Source organism: Trachinotus anak, unplaced genomic scaffold (assembly GCF_046630095.1).
Source record: "Trachinotus anak isolate AG129_WGS33_773 ecotype Australia unplaced genomic scaffold, CSIRO_AGI_Tana_v1 ptg000007l, whole genome shotgun sequence".
In the NCBI taxonomy this organism is placed as follows: Eukaryota; Metazoa; Chordata; class Actinopteri; order Carangiformes; family Carangidae; genus Trachinotus; species Trachinotus anak.
This window is the reverse complement of record NW_027273858.1, coordinates 14443499-14462630: the sequence shown is the minus strand read 5'-3', so window position 1 is coordinate 14462630 and position 19132 is coordinate 14443499. Positions and strand designations below refer to the sequence as shown.

Sequence of the window (19132 nt, the reverse complement as noted above, 5' to 3'; positions counted from 1 at the left end):
TTACTTGACACCTCTGCCATGTGCTCTAAAAATGCTAATTTACAGGTGTTTAAGTAACGCACTGAAATGTTATCTGTCTCTCCGGGCACTGTAGCAAAAATGATGCTATTTATAAGGCTTCACTCTCATTTGTTTTTTCCTGTGGGAGACAGCTGCATCGAGGAAAGCGCTGCCCCCCTCTGCTTACATGACAGAGATGCTGCTTTGCTAAACCAATTATTTAAGATGCTCTGGCCAACTTCTAAACAGCCGGTACATGGACTGTGATTTGTTTATTGATTCACTCACTCATTTACTCATTTGTTTCTCATCATTGTGGCGTTCAGGTTCAGAGAGGGGTATTTTACTAGTGTGCCAGAAAATACCATCACGTGTGACTGCAGCACAGTAGACAGCCATATGAACGTATTGCATGTGTGGCAGTGTGAGAGCTTCATGCTAACCTTACTAATTGAAAATGAACCCTGACAGCCCAACGATGCATTATAACCTGCATGATGTGATGATAAATACATACAGTAAATTCCCACTGACATGCATGCCTGTAAAATGATTCAGATGTTATGCTTGATTGATAAAACATTCAGTTTTTTTTCATCAGTCAACCATGACAAAACATGGGATTTACCCTTAGCCTTTTCCTTCCCTGACCATAAAAGTAAGTTCCTGCTTATCCCTCAACTTGTCACACTCATGAAGTAGTGGCCTTCTAGAGTCGTTTTTGCTGAGTTTAAGGAATTGCTCTTCCTCAAAAGCGGTTCAGTCTCTCAGGTTCAGCAGAGTGCAGTCTCATGTGATCACTCATCCAGTCACGTGCTTTGCAGCACTAGCTCTGATAGCCTGCAGACAGAGTCCAGAGGCTGTTTACATGCTGACAAAGTCTGTGAATGTGTATTGCTACGCCAGCTCTGCTGGGTGACAACCTTGTCCTCACATCCTGTTGAATTAAGTAACAGCCACAAGAGAAGAATAAGGCAAGTCACCCCTGTGCTTAGCTAATTATAGATACGTCTTCCTACCCAGTGACTAATGATGTGGACTTGTTTGTGTCCTAGATGAAGTGCTGACATGTCGTATAGCATGTATCCAAGATAAAACTTCGGTTGTGCATTTGTCTCTGCAGCCATTTATATTACTGTCTAACGTATTACTGATATAATTAGTTAATAATGCATGTTCTAATCTAATCTATTAGTTGATCATTTGACTTGATATATAATGAAGAAAATACAAAGGAACAATTAAAGGCTTTACCATCTGTACAAGATATGACATCCTCCTATCCTTAGATAAATCGATCAGATTAGATAAAAGTCCCATGTGAACACTGATATATAAGTATTAGAGTATTTTGAATTCCAGTACTACAAGTGCATATTATCTTTGTTTATTCATTTATTAACAACCATTGACAGGTAGTCAACAGAGATGAACATTGTTACAGAGGGGGAGGAAATGCATCAGATGTAATGTATACAATGTGTAAAATGTCAGGTGTGATACTGTCAAATGTCTGAACTGAGAAAGATCTACTCACCTTTCTGAGGTAGTATTACACGCTGAATGTCTGCACACATCTAATATATCATAAAATCAACTGAGTCGTTACAGTGATATCATTTTTTTAGCCCATGAAAGCTGTAAATCCAAAACTTTCAGACTTACTTCTCAGTCAGATCTAGTTGGTATCTTAAATGTGCAACCTGTACATAAGAAGCTTGACATGTGTGAGCTGTGAGTCTTGCGCTTTTATCTTTGGACCCTGGGGATGCACCTCTGGTAGGGTAGACCGTAATCCAGGCCAGTACCTGGTGGTTCAGTGAGTATTTGATATCAAGTAGCCAACCATAAGACAGGTTTTGTCAAGATAAAGCCAGTTCATCTGGGCATGTCAGAGTTTTAAACTATGATAAATTGTCTCTTCAAAGAAGACATAGTAGGTCGTGGACCTTGCCAATGACATTCTGTCAAGTATGTAAGCATTCAATGGAAAGCTAAGTGATCACAAAAATTAGTTATGGAGTAAATGGCTGCAAAGTAAGGAAGTAGGCATAAAAGACGAAATCAGTGAGGCAAGAAATTATTCAGACTTGGTCTGTATTGATCATGACCTCCTTCTATGGCTCATTACCTTATGTCCTTACTTCTCATACATTTGAAGCTGTGATGTAGGACTTTGCCCATAGAGGAATACTAAATTAAAAGTAGAGAGCACAGTTTTTTTTTTCTTGTATGTCTTTTCAACATCTTTTATCAAACATTAATACAAATAAGAATGCAATCTTTTTTCTCATTTAAGAGCCATTTGAATTTGGTGTAACATATTTCAATACATAGCTTTGCCAAATGAGTTACTTCTAAATTCTCTTGTTGATATTTTTCCTTTACCTTCTCCAATATAATCTAATATTCATATTCTAAACTCATATTCTTTTTAAAGGTGCTATATGTACGTTTTTTTTCTATTGTCTGTCTCGTAATACCACTTTGCAATCGTGAGTCAGTGTAGCATCCAGTGAGCCCTCACTCAAACATGAGACGATGAAGTGGCACTGATCAGAGGGCGTATTATAACCTCTTGTCTTGTAAATGCAATGATGGCTGAAGCTCCTGGCGAGCAACCATTATCCCCACCACCACCACCATCCACCCCTCCTGGCAAGAAACCATGTTCAGCGGCAGAGAGATCATATAGCACCTTTAAACAATATAAGTACATTTTAATTAGTGTAGCTCTAACAATATTTAACAGTAAAATGACAATGACAACGGGACGCACTTGACTGTGATTAAATTAGATTTATGTAATTTATTTTGACAAAAAAGCATGTTATTAAATACATATTGTAGGAAATAATTTTTTCATAGCTGAGGAACAGGAAAAATCTTTTCTGTAGTGAGGAGAAATAACAAATAATTATTTCAAAAGTAAACAAAAAAGACAGTTTAGGGTGGTGAGCCTGTCTGTTTTTATGTTTGACATTAATGGAATGAGAGTTTGTCAGCTTCCTGCTTTGCAAGCACACTGGCTAGGTGCCGCCAGCTCTTTTTGTGGGCATCTAGTGTGTGTTTGCTGTAATTGCTGGTGCCTTTAAAAATGAGCCAGTTCAATCTGCCTTACTCACAAATTGGCAGCAAATATTACAGGATTGATTCATCATTTTCAGCCCAAGGAAACGGCTTCATCTACAACAAAAGAAACACAGTTTTTATTTTCTCTTTGTAATTTAAAGTATGGGCTGTCATGTCTGCTCCACATACAGTCCAATGTAATTCCCTGGTCAACTCAGAGGAGTTGGGAAAAGAGCACTCGTGGGACAGTGGCAGAGCACACAGGCGAAGATAACACGATTATGACCATTTGACAAATGATATGACTAGAAACTCCTCTTGTTTGATGTCTTGTGATCATAAAACCCGACCAAGTCAGGATCTTACTGGCACCCAGGCCTTATTGTCAAACCTTGCAATTCATCTTGCTGGTATATCCACTTAGTATATAACTCGGTTCCTTTTCAAAGCCTCATTAAGGCCATTTTTGTGATAGCCTTTTGAAAAGAATGACTAATGCCCAGAAATTGCATTATCCCTATTGCCACAAATAAACCCACTAATACTGCACTAACTGTGGACAAGTGGTGTCTGACTGACTCACCAATCACACAGCCCAACAGTAAATTATGAAACATGTTGACTCACCAGTAGAAGGCTACAATACTTGAGATGGATGATGATGATCGCAAAAGTGTGTATTGTTCTTTTGAAGCAGTGCTTTATAATGGTGTGTTCATTTGAGGTTGCATAAATGCCAAAAGGCAGTGAAAGGCGTTGAAATGCTTGTCCCCGTGGCTCATTTTACATTGGAATGAGCTTTAACCTGATTTCACATTATCAGAGAATATGAACTATACTCTGCATTTGAATAGCTACATGTTTTAACATCCAAAACCAGCTACTTGAGTAAGCTTTTCCTGTGTGTAACTGTTGCCATTGATTGAACATCAATTTGACCATTGCCACTGTTAAGCCAATCATGGAAACTTACACTATTTATCATATGTTACTTATTTACATACATCATATGTTTCAGTATTTGTTTTCTTGATTGTCTTTTACTTTCTCATTCACGTTAAGTTCAAGTTCAAGTTAGAGGAGTCATGGGAGGATATGCACATTTCTCTTACAATAAAAATAGTAGTTTTTGACACCTTACACACACTGTATATTATGAATTCTCTGCTGAGAATAAACTGCACTTTTCCTTGAGAGCTCGACTCGGAAAGTAGAATCCCTTGAGCTGAAGCCGGGGTGGCCTATTTTGAATCGACTGTCAAGCACCTGAACAGCAAGGTATCCGCCAGGTGTACAGTGTCCTTTGTGTAAAAGCCAACAGATCATCGCTGGCTTGTGGAGATGATGACCTGGGTGGGTACCACCTCCACCTCTTCTTAAAGTCATACCCCTTTGTCATCAAGTGCAAAATAAAACACTAGCACATAGCCCTGACTGGGCCCTGCTGACTCTGCTCGCAGGCAACTTCTCAGTGCTGCGAAGGCAGACACCAGACAATTCTTACTGCTCTGTTTATACTGACATAGGTATTGTTTAGCATTAATTATATTATATCCACAAGTACAAATATGTAGAAATGTTATGATTCATACATTTGTATTGTACTTCTTGTTTCTAGATACAACAGTATATATCCCCTCATTTGATGGCACATCTTACTTGGAGCTGCAGCCTCTTGCATCCTTCCTCCAGCCTTCCCTACCTGCTGCTGTCAAGGACACCACTGTTATTCTCTATTTGACAGTGAAAACAAGATCTGCACAGGGCACCATCCTCTACAGTGAGTACAATCTCCTCTTATTGCAAATGTTTGAAACCACTGCAGCACTGTGAAAGCAAGTATAGATAAAGGCTGGAAAAATATTCATATCCATACTTCTATGCCCATTATGTTTTCATATAGCTTTTTTCCTTATGCATGTCCTTGTGGGTGCACAAGGGATGTCATGTTTATCATGGCATACAGTGCAAGCTATCATCTCCCAGTGCTTTAAACAATGATGCTTTTAGTTGCTGCTGCGCCTTGTAAGAGGGATAAATGTGCATTTTAAAGAGGATTCTTGTCAGTATCTGCCATCCTACAGACATACAGTAGATTATACTGTGAAAGCTGCTCTAAAAGATCCAGCTATACTAGACTAATCTAAATCCTCCCTGGATCACATAAATGTGCAAAATATTTAAAGGGCAAAAAAAAAATCTTAGCTGGAAATATCATTTTCATATGACGTATTGAAAAGATCCGAGTCGTACCTTTTAATAAGAAAGTAATCCAGGCATTAGTGTAAATGTTGACAGTCTGGCTCTGAGCTCCAATAGCAGCCACTGAAGATCACCATAGACGATGCCCCTGACACCTGTGGACATTTGCAGTGTCCGGATGCCTCACATTTTCTTTTATCAAACACTTCAATGTGAAAGAGTAGTTGATCATTTTGGGAAATGTTCATAATCTCTTTGTTGCCAGGAGTTAGATGAGAAGACTAATACCACACTTCTTTCAGCACAGTAAATACGAAGCTACTGCCGGGATAGCTCACCTAAGCATAAAGACTGGTTGAGCTAGCTGAAATCCACCTACCAGCACCTCTAAAGCTCACAAGTTGAAGACAACTTCTTAAGGGGGGGTGAATGCTGGAGGAGTTTTTTGGCGAGGCGCAGTCCAGATGAGCCAGGCCAGCTGTTTCCAGTCTGTATGCTTAGCTAAGCTTACCAACTGCTGGCTGTAGCTTCATACTCACTGCGCAGACATGATCAATGTTCTCATCTCTTATTTCCTGACAAGAAAATAAATAAGCTCATTTCCCAAAATGTCAAACCATTATATATGATGTTTGATATTATCTGTTGATTAATGTTTTCAAAATGCCTCCTCAACAAACTGTGACTGATTGGTGAAACAGATGCTATGATGACAATACTTCCTGTTGAATTTACACCCAGAAACAAATCTTTGCTGTAAAGCATTTTTGTGATGTAAGGCCCTGGGAAGAGAAGGCTAGTCTGCCCCTCTTAGTGCTGTCTAGACATGTTATGAATAAGGAAGATTTTCTTAACTGAAAAACGTACCCCCTAACTGTTGTGATTGTTATCACTATTTTAAAATATAAAACTATTTCTGAGTGCTAGCAAAACAAGAGTGATTGACAGTAATGGTGCTATAGAAAGGGCGAGATAAAAAAAAAACTGAATGAATCAAAAAATATTCACAGACGCCAACTATACAAGGAAGGGATTACAGTAACCGCCTGGGGTGTTTCAATATCATTTTCATAAAATATATGCATGCTTATTAGTACTGTATATTAATATTATAAATATTACACATCACTGAACTAGTAAAAATATGTTACTTGGGGACAGCAACACGAGCTCTAACCTAAAAGCAAACAAAGGCATCCTCATAAGAAGGCAGGAGCTGGTCGCTCATGAGGGGAGCTGACCCATTACGTCATCCTCGAGCTCTACATTGTACGTCTGCCTCCTGCCAGCTCTTTTGTTCCCACACCTGCACACACACTCCCCTTTGTTACTGAAGGAGATTCGGATAGGTAGGCCAGGCAGCCACTGGGTAGACGCTCATAACAATAGAGAATTGTTTTGTGAGGAGGAGTCAGTAGATATGTGGTATGTTTTCTGGGGCCATGAGAACTTTGTTCTGTTTATCCAGCTTCATGTGTATTATATGTCTGTTCAAAGTTTGTATGCATATATTAATTACCAGCCAGCTTGAGGGGGGGGTGTCACTGCATGAATATGTTGAGCTGTGGGTCCCTCAGTGACTTTAAAAAACATCACTGTGGCTATTGCAGCTCCTCACTTTAAAAAAACTGCAGCCACCTTGAGCTTGTGAAGCTATTGCTTGCCCTGTGTGACACCACAGCAACCATCATGCATTGTGTGATGATCACAGGTGATTCAATCGGCACAGCACAGACGGCACAGACATCACAACATTCGTCTTTCTGGTGTAACCTAGGTCAACCCCCTTATCTGTGGCATTGTCTAAAGGTTCTCGGCCTCTCGTTTATATTTGCAGAGCTATTACACCCACACTTCCTCCCCTTTGATCAAAATGTGGATTTAATGGCTCCAATAGCTGAAAAAGTCTGGTGGTGAGCAGTAAGCTAGAATCCAGGTGTAAAATACCCCTAAAAAAAACAAAAACATTTGCTGTTAGTATGTGTAATTTCAAGCAAGTTCATTTTAATTCATTAAATATGATATAGAGTGAATTTTTAACATTAAGTAGATCTGGAAAGAGCTGACCAAAAAAAATTCTCTTTCTAAATGTCATAAAAGTTTTTGGGAGTTTAACTATAAAACTGTTTTGTATTCCTTAGAGTAATAATAGCTCCACCTTTCCATCTCTGAGCCGACATTGCCCTCCCACGATGACTAGTGTTCCACCAAAGATTTAAATCTTCGTATTTAAGGAGCTATTAATTAGCCAGCTCTCAGACTCCAAATTAGTGCTTTTTATAAGGTTGGTGCACTTAAAAGGTCAACTAGCTAAACCTGAAATATACAGACGAGTGAACAATTAGAGAAAAAACCAAAATAAAGTGTCTTAGTAAGGTGCTGCCAGAACAGCTACAATGCTCCTTGGCATTAATCCTCCAAGTGTCTGATCTCAACTGGAGGGATGAACACCATTCTTCCAAAAGATTTCCCCTCATTTGGTGTTTTGATGATGATGATGATGATGGTGGAGAGCGCTGTCTAACACAGTGGTCCAAAATCTCCCATACATTATGTGTTCAAACAGTGACTGGTGACTTTAAAGGCCATAGCACATTTTCATCAATGGCCCCTGGTGCCCTTTGGATGGGGACATTGTCATCCTGAGAGAGACCACTCCCATCAGGATAGAAATGTTTCATCATAGGATAAGGTTGACCACTCAGAACAACTTTGTATTGATTTGCAATGACCCTTTCCTCTAAGAGGACAAATGGACCCAAACCGCACCAGCCAAATGTCCCTCCTAGCATAACAAAGCTGCTGGATCCCCTCACTGTAGGGGTCAAGCATTCAGGCCTGTGCTGTTCTCTTTGTGTACGTCACATGCACTCCACATCTTCCATCTTCCAAACATGCATTCATCTTTGTTATGAGGGGTTTATGCACTGCACTGCAACCCTACGATAATATCCACCTCCATGTAATTGTTCTTGCTGACACAGTCTGATGACATCCTGCAGTGACATTATCAGTCACCTGAGAAAGAGTTGCCTCTCTGTTTTTCATTACATATCGCACTAATGCACGAGCATCACGGTCATCAAGTGTGCCGTGACGACCGCAATTTCCCACCCTATTTCCTGACGTCCTCCCCATAGATCTAAATGCAGATGTCACTTAAGTCACTGTTCCTATTGAAGAACAAGCTACTTGATCAGTCAGTGTGACCAAATCTCCTGCCATCCACGGGTCAACAATGAACCCTCTTTAAAAGTGTCTGAGATCTTCTCCTCTTGCCATCTTCAAAATTGCACATCTACAAAATCAGAACCAACTGGGCCTGCTCAGCATTTTCACTCATCCATGCAGGATGTGAATTGCTTATTTGTGGCATGCAGTGTACCTGTGTGGTAGTATCTGCATTTGTTATGTTTCTCCACTCATTTGCTCAGGTTTGTCACCGTCTCTACATGGTAGACAACAGTAGTATCAAGTTTAACACAAATATTCAGTATCCTATCTGACACAGATACTCGGTTAGAGTGATCAGAAATCTAAAGTGATTCCAATTCTTTTCAATTTCAGTAACTTAAAAGATACAAGCAATTCTCCATTCAAGTCTAACTGTGTGTGTGTGTGTGTGTGTGTTACTCTAGACTAAATATCATTTGTTGTTGAATTCAAAGGTTTGAATGTTGGAAAGTTTAGGAGGCATTATTCAAGAAATACTTGAAATGATAGGCTTGAGAGGAGAGCAGCAGAATAATTGCAAAGCAAAGCTTTTAGTATGCTACCCCATGTTTGAATTGATGCATGTTTTTGGGATGTTTTTGGAAAAACAGCACATTACATGAACAAAAAGAATACAGCTGTAGGGAACTCAGGTTTGTTTTTCACTCAGAAAGCTTTTCAGCAATGGACTACTTGGATGCCTTTACTATTGTCACAATCCATGCTTTTTATATGAAAGACGTGTACACTTATGAATACACCAAAGAAATGGTGCTCAAATAATGCAACCTATTCACATAGTATTTTGTTAGTAATTTTAGTATTTTTTGTGGACACAAAACAAACAAAAACATCTTTACATTTCATAGCTGTATAATAGAAACATAGATATTTTCAGTATATTTCTGTAAAAAAAAAAAAAAAAAAAAAAAGTGTTTTGTATCATTTTGAATACCGAAAATAAAAGGAGGTTTGAATGAAATTTTGATAAAAAAAAAAATAGATAAGTACATTTTGAAAAATAACTGATCAGGGTCAGATGAGAAACATCAGAGTGGAGCAAGCCAGAGGAAGCTCAGATGTCATGTGGCAACTAAATTAAACTGCGCCTGACGTCAAGTTAGCAAAACCGTTTCACCTCCACCCTGTCATGAGTTACCACGTGTATCCACCGCAGTCATTTATCTGGCAGTGTTGATCTTAAGTCACTGCTTGTCTAAGCCGTCACAGATGTACTCTGTGCATTAGTTCGGAGAATAATGACCGCTGTGTCAACACGATGGCGTCTTCACTCCTAAGCAGCTTTCACCACACTCAAGATAGGATATGAACATTACTGTGAATAATAAGACATTGTTATATTTTAAATTGGTTTCCCTCCTGTTATTCACTCTCAGTCATACAGTATTTACAGTAATTCACTTTAGCATGTGTGAGCCAGAAAGACTGTGAGCCTTGTCATGAAGAGAGATGAATGTTCAGAAAGCATATATAGAGGGCACAGTGCCTTTTATCTAGTAATGCTTCCTGGCTTATAGTGCACCATCTTTTTTTTTTTTTTTTTTTTTTCACATCAGAGGATAGGAACTGAAAAGAAAACTCCAGAGATCAAACAGACAAAGTTAATCAGAAGAGGACCAAAAGACATGCATTGAGATGCAGAGAATATCTTCGGCAGACCTGCTCCTTATTCTCCGCTCCCCTTTTTACACCTCTCCCAAAAGCAAACACGTGAGTCTCCCCCTAGACTTCGATTGTCAGCTCGAGAAAAGAAATACAAGGGAGAGAGAGAGAGAGAGAGAGATAAAGAGAGAGAGAGCATTGAGAGAGAACAGGTGACAGGCACTGACAAAAGGACGAACGCTCTGTTAGGCTTGGTGCAGAGTAACAGGGCCATGGGGACAGCGGGGAACAATATCCCTACAGAAGAAAAATAGAAAAATAAAAGATGGGGCAACATTGACGTCTATAGTAAATAATATTTGTCAACAAATGAGTTATGGCGCTAAGAGGAGACAACCGGCTTCAAAAGGAGACAAAGGCTCATTGTTGCAGAGGGAAGTTTTGTCTGTGTGGTTTTCGCTGCTGCTGCTGCTGGATTCATTAACTGCAGACAGTCTCCACTGAATCTGTGGTCTGGTAATAATGTAGATGATTATGTGCCAAGCATAATTATTGTTTTACTTGTCATTTATCCACACAAACATGCTTGACTGTTTTTTTTGTTGTTGTTGTTGTTGTTGGTGAAGGGGACTCTCTATTATTTCAAGATATTTTAAAAGGTTCCAATAAAATAACACATTTTTAGTTTAACATTTCTGTGAATGAGAAATTGTGTGCAATAACTGACAGATACAGTATATCTACGGTATATCTACTGTATTTCTGGCCGCAGTGGCTTTGTATCCTCAGGCTCACACGTTTCAGTCGTTCCCACTGTTCAAGGTGACTTCTCTCACTGCTGCTTTTTCCTCCTAGCATCACAAACAACTTGGGGAGACTCTCTGCGTAATACTTCTTTTCTCAAAATAGGCATCAAATGAAAGCATTAAACATTGCGCCCAAGACAGGAAATGTACGCACTGCTAAAAACAGTCCCCAACAGTCATAATATTGTTGCAGTACGACACCATGTTTGATGCTTGTTTACATTACATTTTCAAGCATTGCCGAAAAAGTTCTCATCGCATCTGAAAAGTGTTTTCAAAAGTCTTTCTTAAACACATCACAAACAGAAAATGACAGTAACGTGTTTCTTTGAATTAGCAGGAAACACTAGCTGCCCTCATTCCAAGCCACGGACTTAAGACTTGGCTTATAAGAGAAGCGCATGAGACATTTTCAGTAACCCCACCTCTAACCATCACAAGGCACAGTACCAGCCAAATATATAGTTAAAAAAGGCAAATTACCGCTCATTTACAGACCAAATATGAATAAAAAGAACATTACAGCAGAGGACGTAGCTCATTAAAACAACAAGCAATAAAGACATTACAACTCAAAGTAGTGTCGATGATAGGTAATAGGTAGGTGTTCAGCTGTGACTTAAAACACTGAAGAGAGTTTGCTGACCTTACTCCCAGGGGGAGACTGTTCTAAAATCTGCGACCCCTGGTTGGTCCCCTCATGTTTTCAGTCTTGCGCAAGGTACAACCCGAGGCCCTGAGGGGCCTAGCAGAGGTGCAAGTTATAAGGTTATATATCACTGATACACGCTTGAGCAAAATTATTCAAGGCCTTATAGATGTAGGCAGCCAGTGTAGGGACATGAGAAGCGGGGTGATATGAGAGCGATATGAAGTCTTACTGAGTCATCTTGAGGCAGAGTTTTGGTCTAACTGTAACTGGGTGACACTGTCTTGGCTAAGGCAGGAATAATAAGGTGAATATTGAAATCAAAAACTTCATTGTGGTCCAGACACATGTAGGAGGACATGGTACAGGGAAGTAAAACGTGTGCTCTCCAGCTGCTCTCCTGAGCTCCGCCCCTCTGCCGGTGCAGTTTGTCACAAACATTACATCAGGACCTTCACTCTGGATTCACACACTCAGCCAACTTTTGTCATGCCTCTGATGTTGACTTCTGTTTTGGTGTTTTGGTGTTTTGTTTTGGGAGGGCAGAAAATCAGAAGCAGCTCTCTCTATAATGTAGTTCAGCACCACACCACCTTTAAATATGACCTGGGCAATAAACATGTAACTGAATTTTCACATTTCTAGCAATGTCATTGTAAACTTGGTAAAAGTAGAATTTGTAGCAGGGCTGTAGTAGCATAGTATAACTAATTAATTCCAAGGGAAGTACAATTTGCTTTACAAAAGCGCAAAGAACTTTGTAAGTCTACATATAGTGTACGCAGATGTTGTCTACTAACAAATCAAATTAAATACAATAAAATAAAAATACAATTAAAACAACAGTCATGAGAACAATGCACATCGACACATGGGAAATGGAAACTTTTTTGGTGTGTGTGACTTGAAACCACTGGAGCATATTTTAATGCACTGTCAGAGAATTCCAGCAGATGGAAGCATAAAAACTGAAAGCAGCTTCGTCAGCTTCTGTCCCAGACAACCTCAGAGCCCTGACGGCCGTGTAATGACATGCATGTCAGCGGTGTACTGTGGAGCGAGGCCACGCAGGGTTTTACAGACATACGGTTACATTTTATAATCAGCTGAAATCACCAGGAGGCCAATGCAGAGGTCGTGGCACTGGTGATCAGATTTTCTCTTGTTACAAACATGACTGACCTTACAAAGAAGCAGAAGTTTAGATGAGGATTTGTGTCCTGCCGCCGAGGCTTTGCACCATTAACAAGAATCTAATCTTGTTACGTTGTTTAGTTGCAGGAACGTGTTGGACATCCATTTCATGTCTCTAAGGGACAGGAAGGTGTACAAACAAGTATTGAGAGGAAAACTATGATAACGAACTGGACGGTGTGGTCCGATGGCAGGAGGCCAGGAATTGATCCCTGGAGAACTCTGCATCCAAAGTCAGCCTTTATAGACATACAATTACTGAATGACACAGGGAAGCTTTGTCACTGGGATGCAAACTGCTAAACATTTAATTTTTTTAGTGCAATTCTACATCCTGTGGCCCTGCTGCTGGTATTTGTCAGGGGGTGAGAGTCATATCCTTCTGCAGAAAAAGGATGATGAAACGGTGGATTATCTGAGCAAGATATTCCTCCTGTGGTCAATTTGGCAACAGTGGTTAGTAACACGGCACTGTTAAGTGCATCCCCGTCGAGCCGTATGATAGGGAAGACCTCCAAGTCAGCTTAGAAAATGCATTATCAGAGTGCAGCATATTAAGCTAAGCATAGCCTCCCTCCAACAAAGAGATGGGGATTTTCTGGATGCCCCTCTTACCCCAGAGGAATTGTTCAGAGCTTTCATATCAGTTGCCATGCAGCCTTGGAACAACAAGCTCAACTTTTGCACCATTTTCCTCTGGTGTCCAAATCCTCCATCCATGCCCATACTTCACGAGAGATGGCATGCGTGCCATCTCTCGTGAAGAGACATAAGACTGTCGCTGCAGCCCGCACACCTCTGTCCAAGTCCAAGTCCAGTCAGCTACACAGCCCTGGCTGAATTATCTTTGTGACGGTGAAATCCAAGAGGTCAACCTTGTTTGTGTTGCTCCTTCTCAGTAGCTCCCTGTGGATTTGTGGCCCCTCTCTCTCTCTCTCTCTCTCTCTCTCTCTTTTTAATTCAGCTGAGATGTGCCTTGTTGAAAGCGCTGAAACATTTTAGGTCTCTCTAACAGGGCACCATTCCTGTGCTGTCCTCTGCCCTGCAACCATGTCTTCCCAGACAGTGGCACAAGAGTGGCAGGCTCCCTCTCTATCTCTGTCTCCCTCAAAGAGCTGCATTCTTGTGCTGTCTGCCCTCTGCTCGTGTTTTCTTAGACAGCAATGTGGGACTGGTGTGCACTCTCTCTCCACCTCCCTGATGAAGACCCCAGTAGCTTCTGTGGGAGGATTAATTCTGCCTCTGTCTGTCGCTCCCCCACTGCAAAGTCTCACTTGCAAGACACTCTGTGCTAGTCTGGAAGAGACTCCCATTGCGATGTAATGTGCTGGGAAGTGGCCTGTGTAATAATGGTGTCCTGTTTCAGAACAGAAACTGTTTCTGGCCTTAATCATCAGACTGAGGTCGTACTCCATGTGGTGATGGTGGAAATAAGTCCGGAGCTTTGCCGCCATTTTTCTTGTCTTGTGACTGACCTGCTAGTGTTTTCTCACAAAAAATTCATGTACCGTCTTGGACGCACGGCAGTGGCCAAGCGTAATGGTTTCATGGGAACCCGAGCCATGATTGGACCTGCAATGTCACAAAAGCACCTGGAGACCTAGAGAGACCCATGGGGGAAGACATAAAGGCTGGTGAACACCTCTCCTTTACTAGAGAGTCTGACTGTTTCCTAAAAGGCTGCAGGTGGTAGTATCCAGTGTAAAGTTTCTCTGACCCTAAGTGCTCCTCAAGTCCTTTGGGCAGTCTTCTCTCTGGTTATTGTCTTTCTCTGTTCTCCTGTGACTTTCCACTTGGCTAAGAGTGATTGACATGTGTATCACATCTGGGGCAACTCAGTGTTATGAATTATTCTTAGCAGGAGGAAACATTTCAGTGTTTGTGTCCTGTGTGTTTATTTGCATGTTATGTGGAGCACACAGCAATGTGAACTAGGCTCTTGCTGAACTCCTGTCTAAACAGAGGCATACACTGGCTGCACAGTGGCATTTGGTGGCAGACCCGAATCCTCCCTCGGATTATCATGTGGTTATTGATCACTGCAAGTATGGCCTTGTGGTCAACACACTGACATTTATCAGGCTCTACTGGCTGGATATTTAGAGGTTCTTCTGAGTCCTGCAAGTATCTTGTTAGTTAAGCCTGAGGTAATGTCATAAATATTGAAGCTGACATAATGTATTGAATGTGGTAATACAGAAAAAAAGACTCTTTATTAACAACTTTTTCTCGCAATTACAGCTCAGGAGCAGAACTTTGGGGATCAGTTCCTTCATGTTTTCCTTCAAGATGGAACTCCTGTTGCTAAAGCTGGGTGCGGTGGCAGCCATGTTTTGAATGTAGCTGCAGATCAGAACATCAACAATAACAGATGGATGCCAATCACAGTCCGGTAAGACCTCCCTATTTCCTCTTTATTCTCTACATTTCTATTCCCAAATTCTGTCTTATAAACAACTCTTTTTTTTAGTATTTAATTTGATATTTATGTTATTACCTGTGATGTTAAAGAAAAAAAAACAGGAATAATAGCTTTAGTTTCATAAAGGTAGGAATTGCAGAAGCACCAAGTGCCAATACAGTATTATAAACCACTGAAGGTAGATGCTATCAACACAAAATAGCTGAATGACACTCCTTTCCAGGTGATCCAGTTTCACAAAAGCCATAAAACTAATTATCGAAAAGCATGAAAGTCATGTTGTTCAAAGAAAGAACACAAACAAATCCATATCACCAGCTTAGTATCAACACAGTAGCAGCAGTAAAATGACAAAATTTCAATTTTCTTCACTTTGTTTGGCAGAACAAAAATTTAGATGATATAAAAATGAAATAAATGAAATAAAATAATGTGCAGATGTACTTTTAAATGCTTCAGGCCATCCAGTCGGCAGTGCTCCCTTCTTTGATTATGTTGAATAGGATTTTTACACAAAGTTGCATGTCAGTCTCTCTGATAAACCCTGTGACAGCTTGCTGTCCAGTAGCTGTCCACATCAGTGCTGATCAGAGAATTGATTCTACAGTAATACAGAATTGCAATGAAAGATCCATCAGACAAATCCCAACTTTAATGCCCGCATGGATCTCTGCGCACCTCAGCTGCTGAGCAGTGCCTGACATGTGTCAAAATGTCAGAGTCACATAAACAAAGAAAAACTGTCCAGTGTGCCAGCAGCTTGGGTTTTGGCGTGACGACTACTAACAGCAAGCTGTCTCCCTCAGAAAATGGTACACAGACACTGCAATCATGTACTCAATATGTCTGAAACGTGTTGTTGCTTCAATAAATCACTGAACAGTGAGATACAAGTTATTGATTCAATAACTGAGTTTTAATAGCATAACTTACCTCCTTTACATGATCATGCGCATTATGCAGGTGTAAATAAAAGTGTCTGTCTTCTTTAAGTTTTCACAATTAAACAAATATATTAATAACAACTACGGCTTACTGTATAGCTTACTGTGTAGCTTTCATACATTTTGTTAGACTGTGGATAAATTTTTCACCAAATTCTCAGGTTTATTGTTTTTGACCGAGCAAAAAGGGGCAAAAACACATGCAAAAAATCGGTTAAAACATCTGTTAGCATCCCTCACATCTTTTAGATCACATACAGATAGTTCACAGAGAAATTTAAGATCATTAACCTTTGATATTCAGTCTGCTGATAAAATTGGCCATTTCAACAAATGGCTGTGGAGCGTTTTCCTGTAAATGGCTGGAACCCTCTAATCTTGACTTTACACAGCAGACAAACCTTCCACCTCCACAATAGCCCGGTAGTTTTCTTTACTTATTCAGAAATTGTTCTTTTCGAGTATATGTTGCACCTGAACATAGTCCAATACTTGCTCACTTCAAAATAACATGATACAATAATCCAGCACAGCATAATAAAACATATAAAATGAAATAACCCAGTAAGTAAATGCATTTATGTTGACCCCTAGGGACATGGTGCACAGTGCATGACCTGCAGAGCAGTAACGATCAGATGGTAGTAGCTTAGTTAGATAACAACACAATAATCCAAAGCAATTACTTCTGACAACTTTACATGCCTGTCACTAGATTTAGCAATTTAATTCTTAAGGCTCCCCCCCTGGATCAAATAATTCCTTAAGAGCCACAAGCAACGAATGCATCTCCTCTTTTGGATTATCAGGGGAAAACAGTCGACTCCTAAGTATTTGGAAAAAGATTTGGTACCAAATGTTGAACCTGATCCATGCACATTTGCATTTGCACTAGTTGCTTGTCTCATCCAAATAGGTCTGATCACAATGCTTCACCATGCGCAGCTGATCTTCTGTCTCCGAAGTGCACGCACAGGCTTACAACTCAGACACAGTGAGCCAGTGGGAGAAATGAGAGGGGCCCTGCTGCTGAGCCCTGCCTCTATTTATTCTTCATCGCTTCAGCAATTTTATTCATATGCAAATGAGAGCATGACATCATCTAGTCATGTTTGAGCAGTGAATACCTACTTTCCTTGGATGATAGTTGGCAGCACTGAATACAGCTGCTGCAACTTGCTGCTGTCAGCATCTATGCAGTGGAGGGCAGTGGTTGTATTTAACTGTAAATAATCTGTAGTTCCATTGACCAAACAGGAAAAATCCAAATTGCCTGATGTCAGTGTAACACAGACTCCTCTCCCTCTTTTTTCTCATCTTTTTCCCTCTCTCTCTCTCGTTTTCATTTTACCTATGTTCAACTTACACCACCATACAAAGAGAAAATATGGCACTTCACTTTCTTGATGCTTTTCCATGCTGGGCTTTTATGCACTGTAGTTTTGATAATGACATAATTGCTGTGATGAGTAGTGATGAGGATGAGTACCAAACAACACATTAAACAATGCGGATGGTTTATTTCATTGACATTAAAAGCCCTCCAGTGCATGGTCACACAGCTGTTGCAGCTCCTCAAATGTTTTCACTCTACATCGTTTTCCCCATAGTATGAACAAAATGTAGGTAATAGATCTCAATAAATTAACATTAAAGCCAGTGAATGAGTTTTTAGTTTTCTTGACCCGCCCATATTTGCAATTCAAATTCACAGAGGGCTGCTGTTCAACAGTCCAACACCGCTCCATCCTCCTGATCTTCCCAAACAAAAGAATGAAAAACATTGTGAATGTTCAAGCAACAATTTAGCAGCAGCTTCTGATGGTAAACATAAACTGAATGAATCACATTGTCCTTTTGTAGATGTGCTTTTGTAGAGCACAACTGCACCGCAACATCATAACAATCCAAGCAGGATGCCATGCGCATGAAACATGCTGTGTAGACCTTTCTTTAAGATGAGCATAGAAGAGCTTGCATTTCATTTACTTTGGGTTTGCACTTTAGGAAAGTAGGATATTGCGGCTTGCATATATTCAGGCAGACTGTCATATAATGTTATGACGCACTGTGAAAGGATGCACAATAGATTAGCAGACTGAAGCCCACATAAAATTACATCATAACACAGTAACTTTAAAGTGTGTTTTCTGCTTTGTGCAAATATCCAATTGCATTTTTATCCTGCAAAGCATTTGTGGCACTCCAATATAAAGTAGACTGTAAAGTTGGCAAGACAAAAGACCAGTATTGGAAAGCCTTGTACTGCTGCATAATTTCACAAAGGGGAGTGTGCAGGGGGAAAGCTGTGTCATTTTTCATTTGGGTAGGACATGTTTGTTGTTGGCTTGGGTTTTGATGTTGGGAAGTTTTCCTTTGGGGATGTTTGAGGCGATACTGCGACGATTAAAGTTTGAGAGTGTCAGACTCCAAATGCTCCCCAGGTCATTTCTGAGGCTGTGTACATTATTGGCTGAATCCCGGTGTGCTTAGCATTCGGTGTCGGAGTAATTTTCATTCACACACAGTCAAAGATCAACAAGTATGACACGTAGCATTCTGCAGCATCACATTTCTTTCCTTGTCACAAGTGAACTCAGAGTCCCTGGCAGATATGATTATTCAAATTTATGCCACTTTTGTGGCTGCTTCCCCCCCCCCCCCCTCTCTTCAGTCAGAGGGATGGGAGTAGTGTCTCAAACCTCAAATATGGTTCTGACTTACTGGGAATATTCTTTTTCATGACAGAGGATTTTGTGTCTAGCAGCTCATGAGTTTTGATGTTGTGTTGATGTTGTTATGGACTGTCACATTATTATCTGTTTGAAATGCACTAAATATTTGGTTTCAGCCAGGGCCATGCATGAATATTTGGCCATCACAGCTGCAATTTTCTCACAATTTGCCCAACTTCTTTGTTGGATGCTGTGAAAATGTCAATGTAACGCTCGATCAAAGAAAGTAAAACACCCAGAAAAGCTTGGATGTATGCTTGTTTGGTGATGGG

General features: G+C 40.3%; 1 protein-coding gene across 2 annotated transcripts in view; it reads left to right on the top strand.

Annotated features, from left to right (window-relative positions):
* Positions 1–19132, top strand: part of eys (eyes shut homolog) — a 146942-nt gene that overhangs the window by 96473 nt on the left and 31337 nt on the right. For both annotated transcript variants that reach the window (XM_071480865.1, XM_071480864.1), the window contains 2 exons: positions 4691–4852; positions 15001–15151. In XM_071480865.1, coding sequence (XP_071336966.1) covers positions 4691–4852; positions 15001–15151 — 313 coding nt within the window. The remainder of the gene's footprint in view (positions 1–4690; positions 4853–15000; positions 15152–19132) is intronic.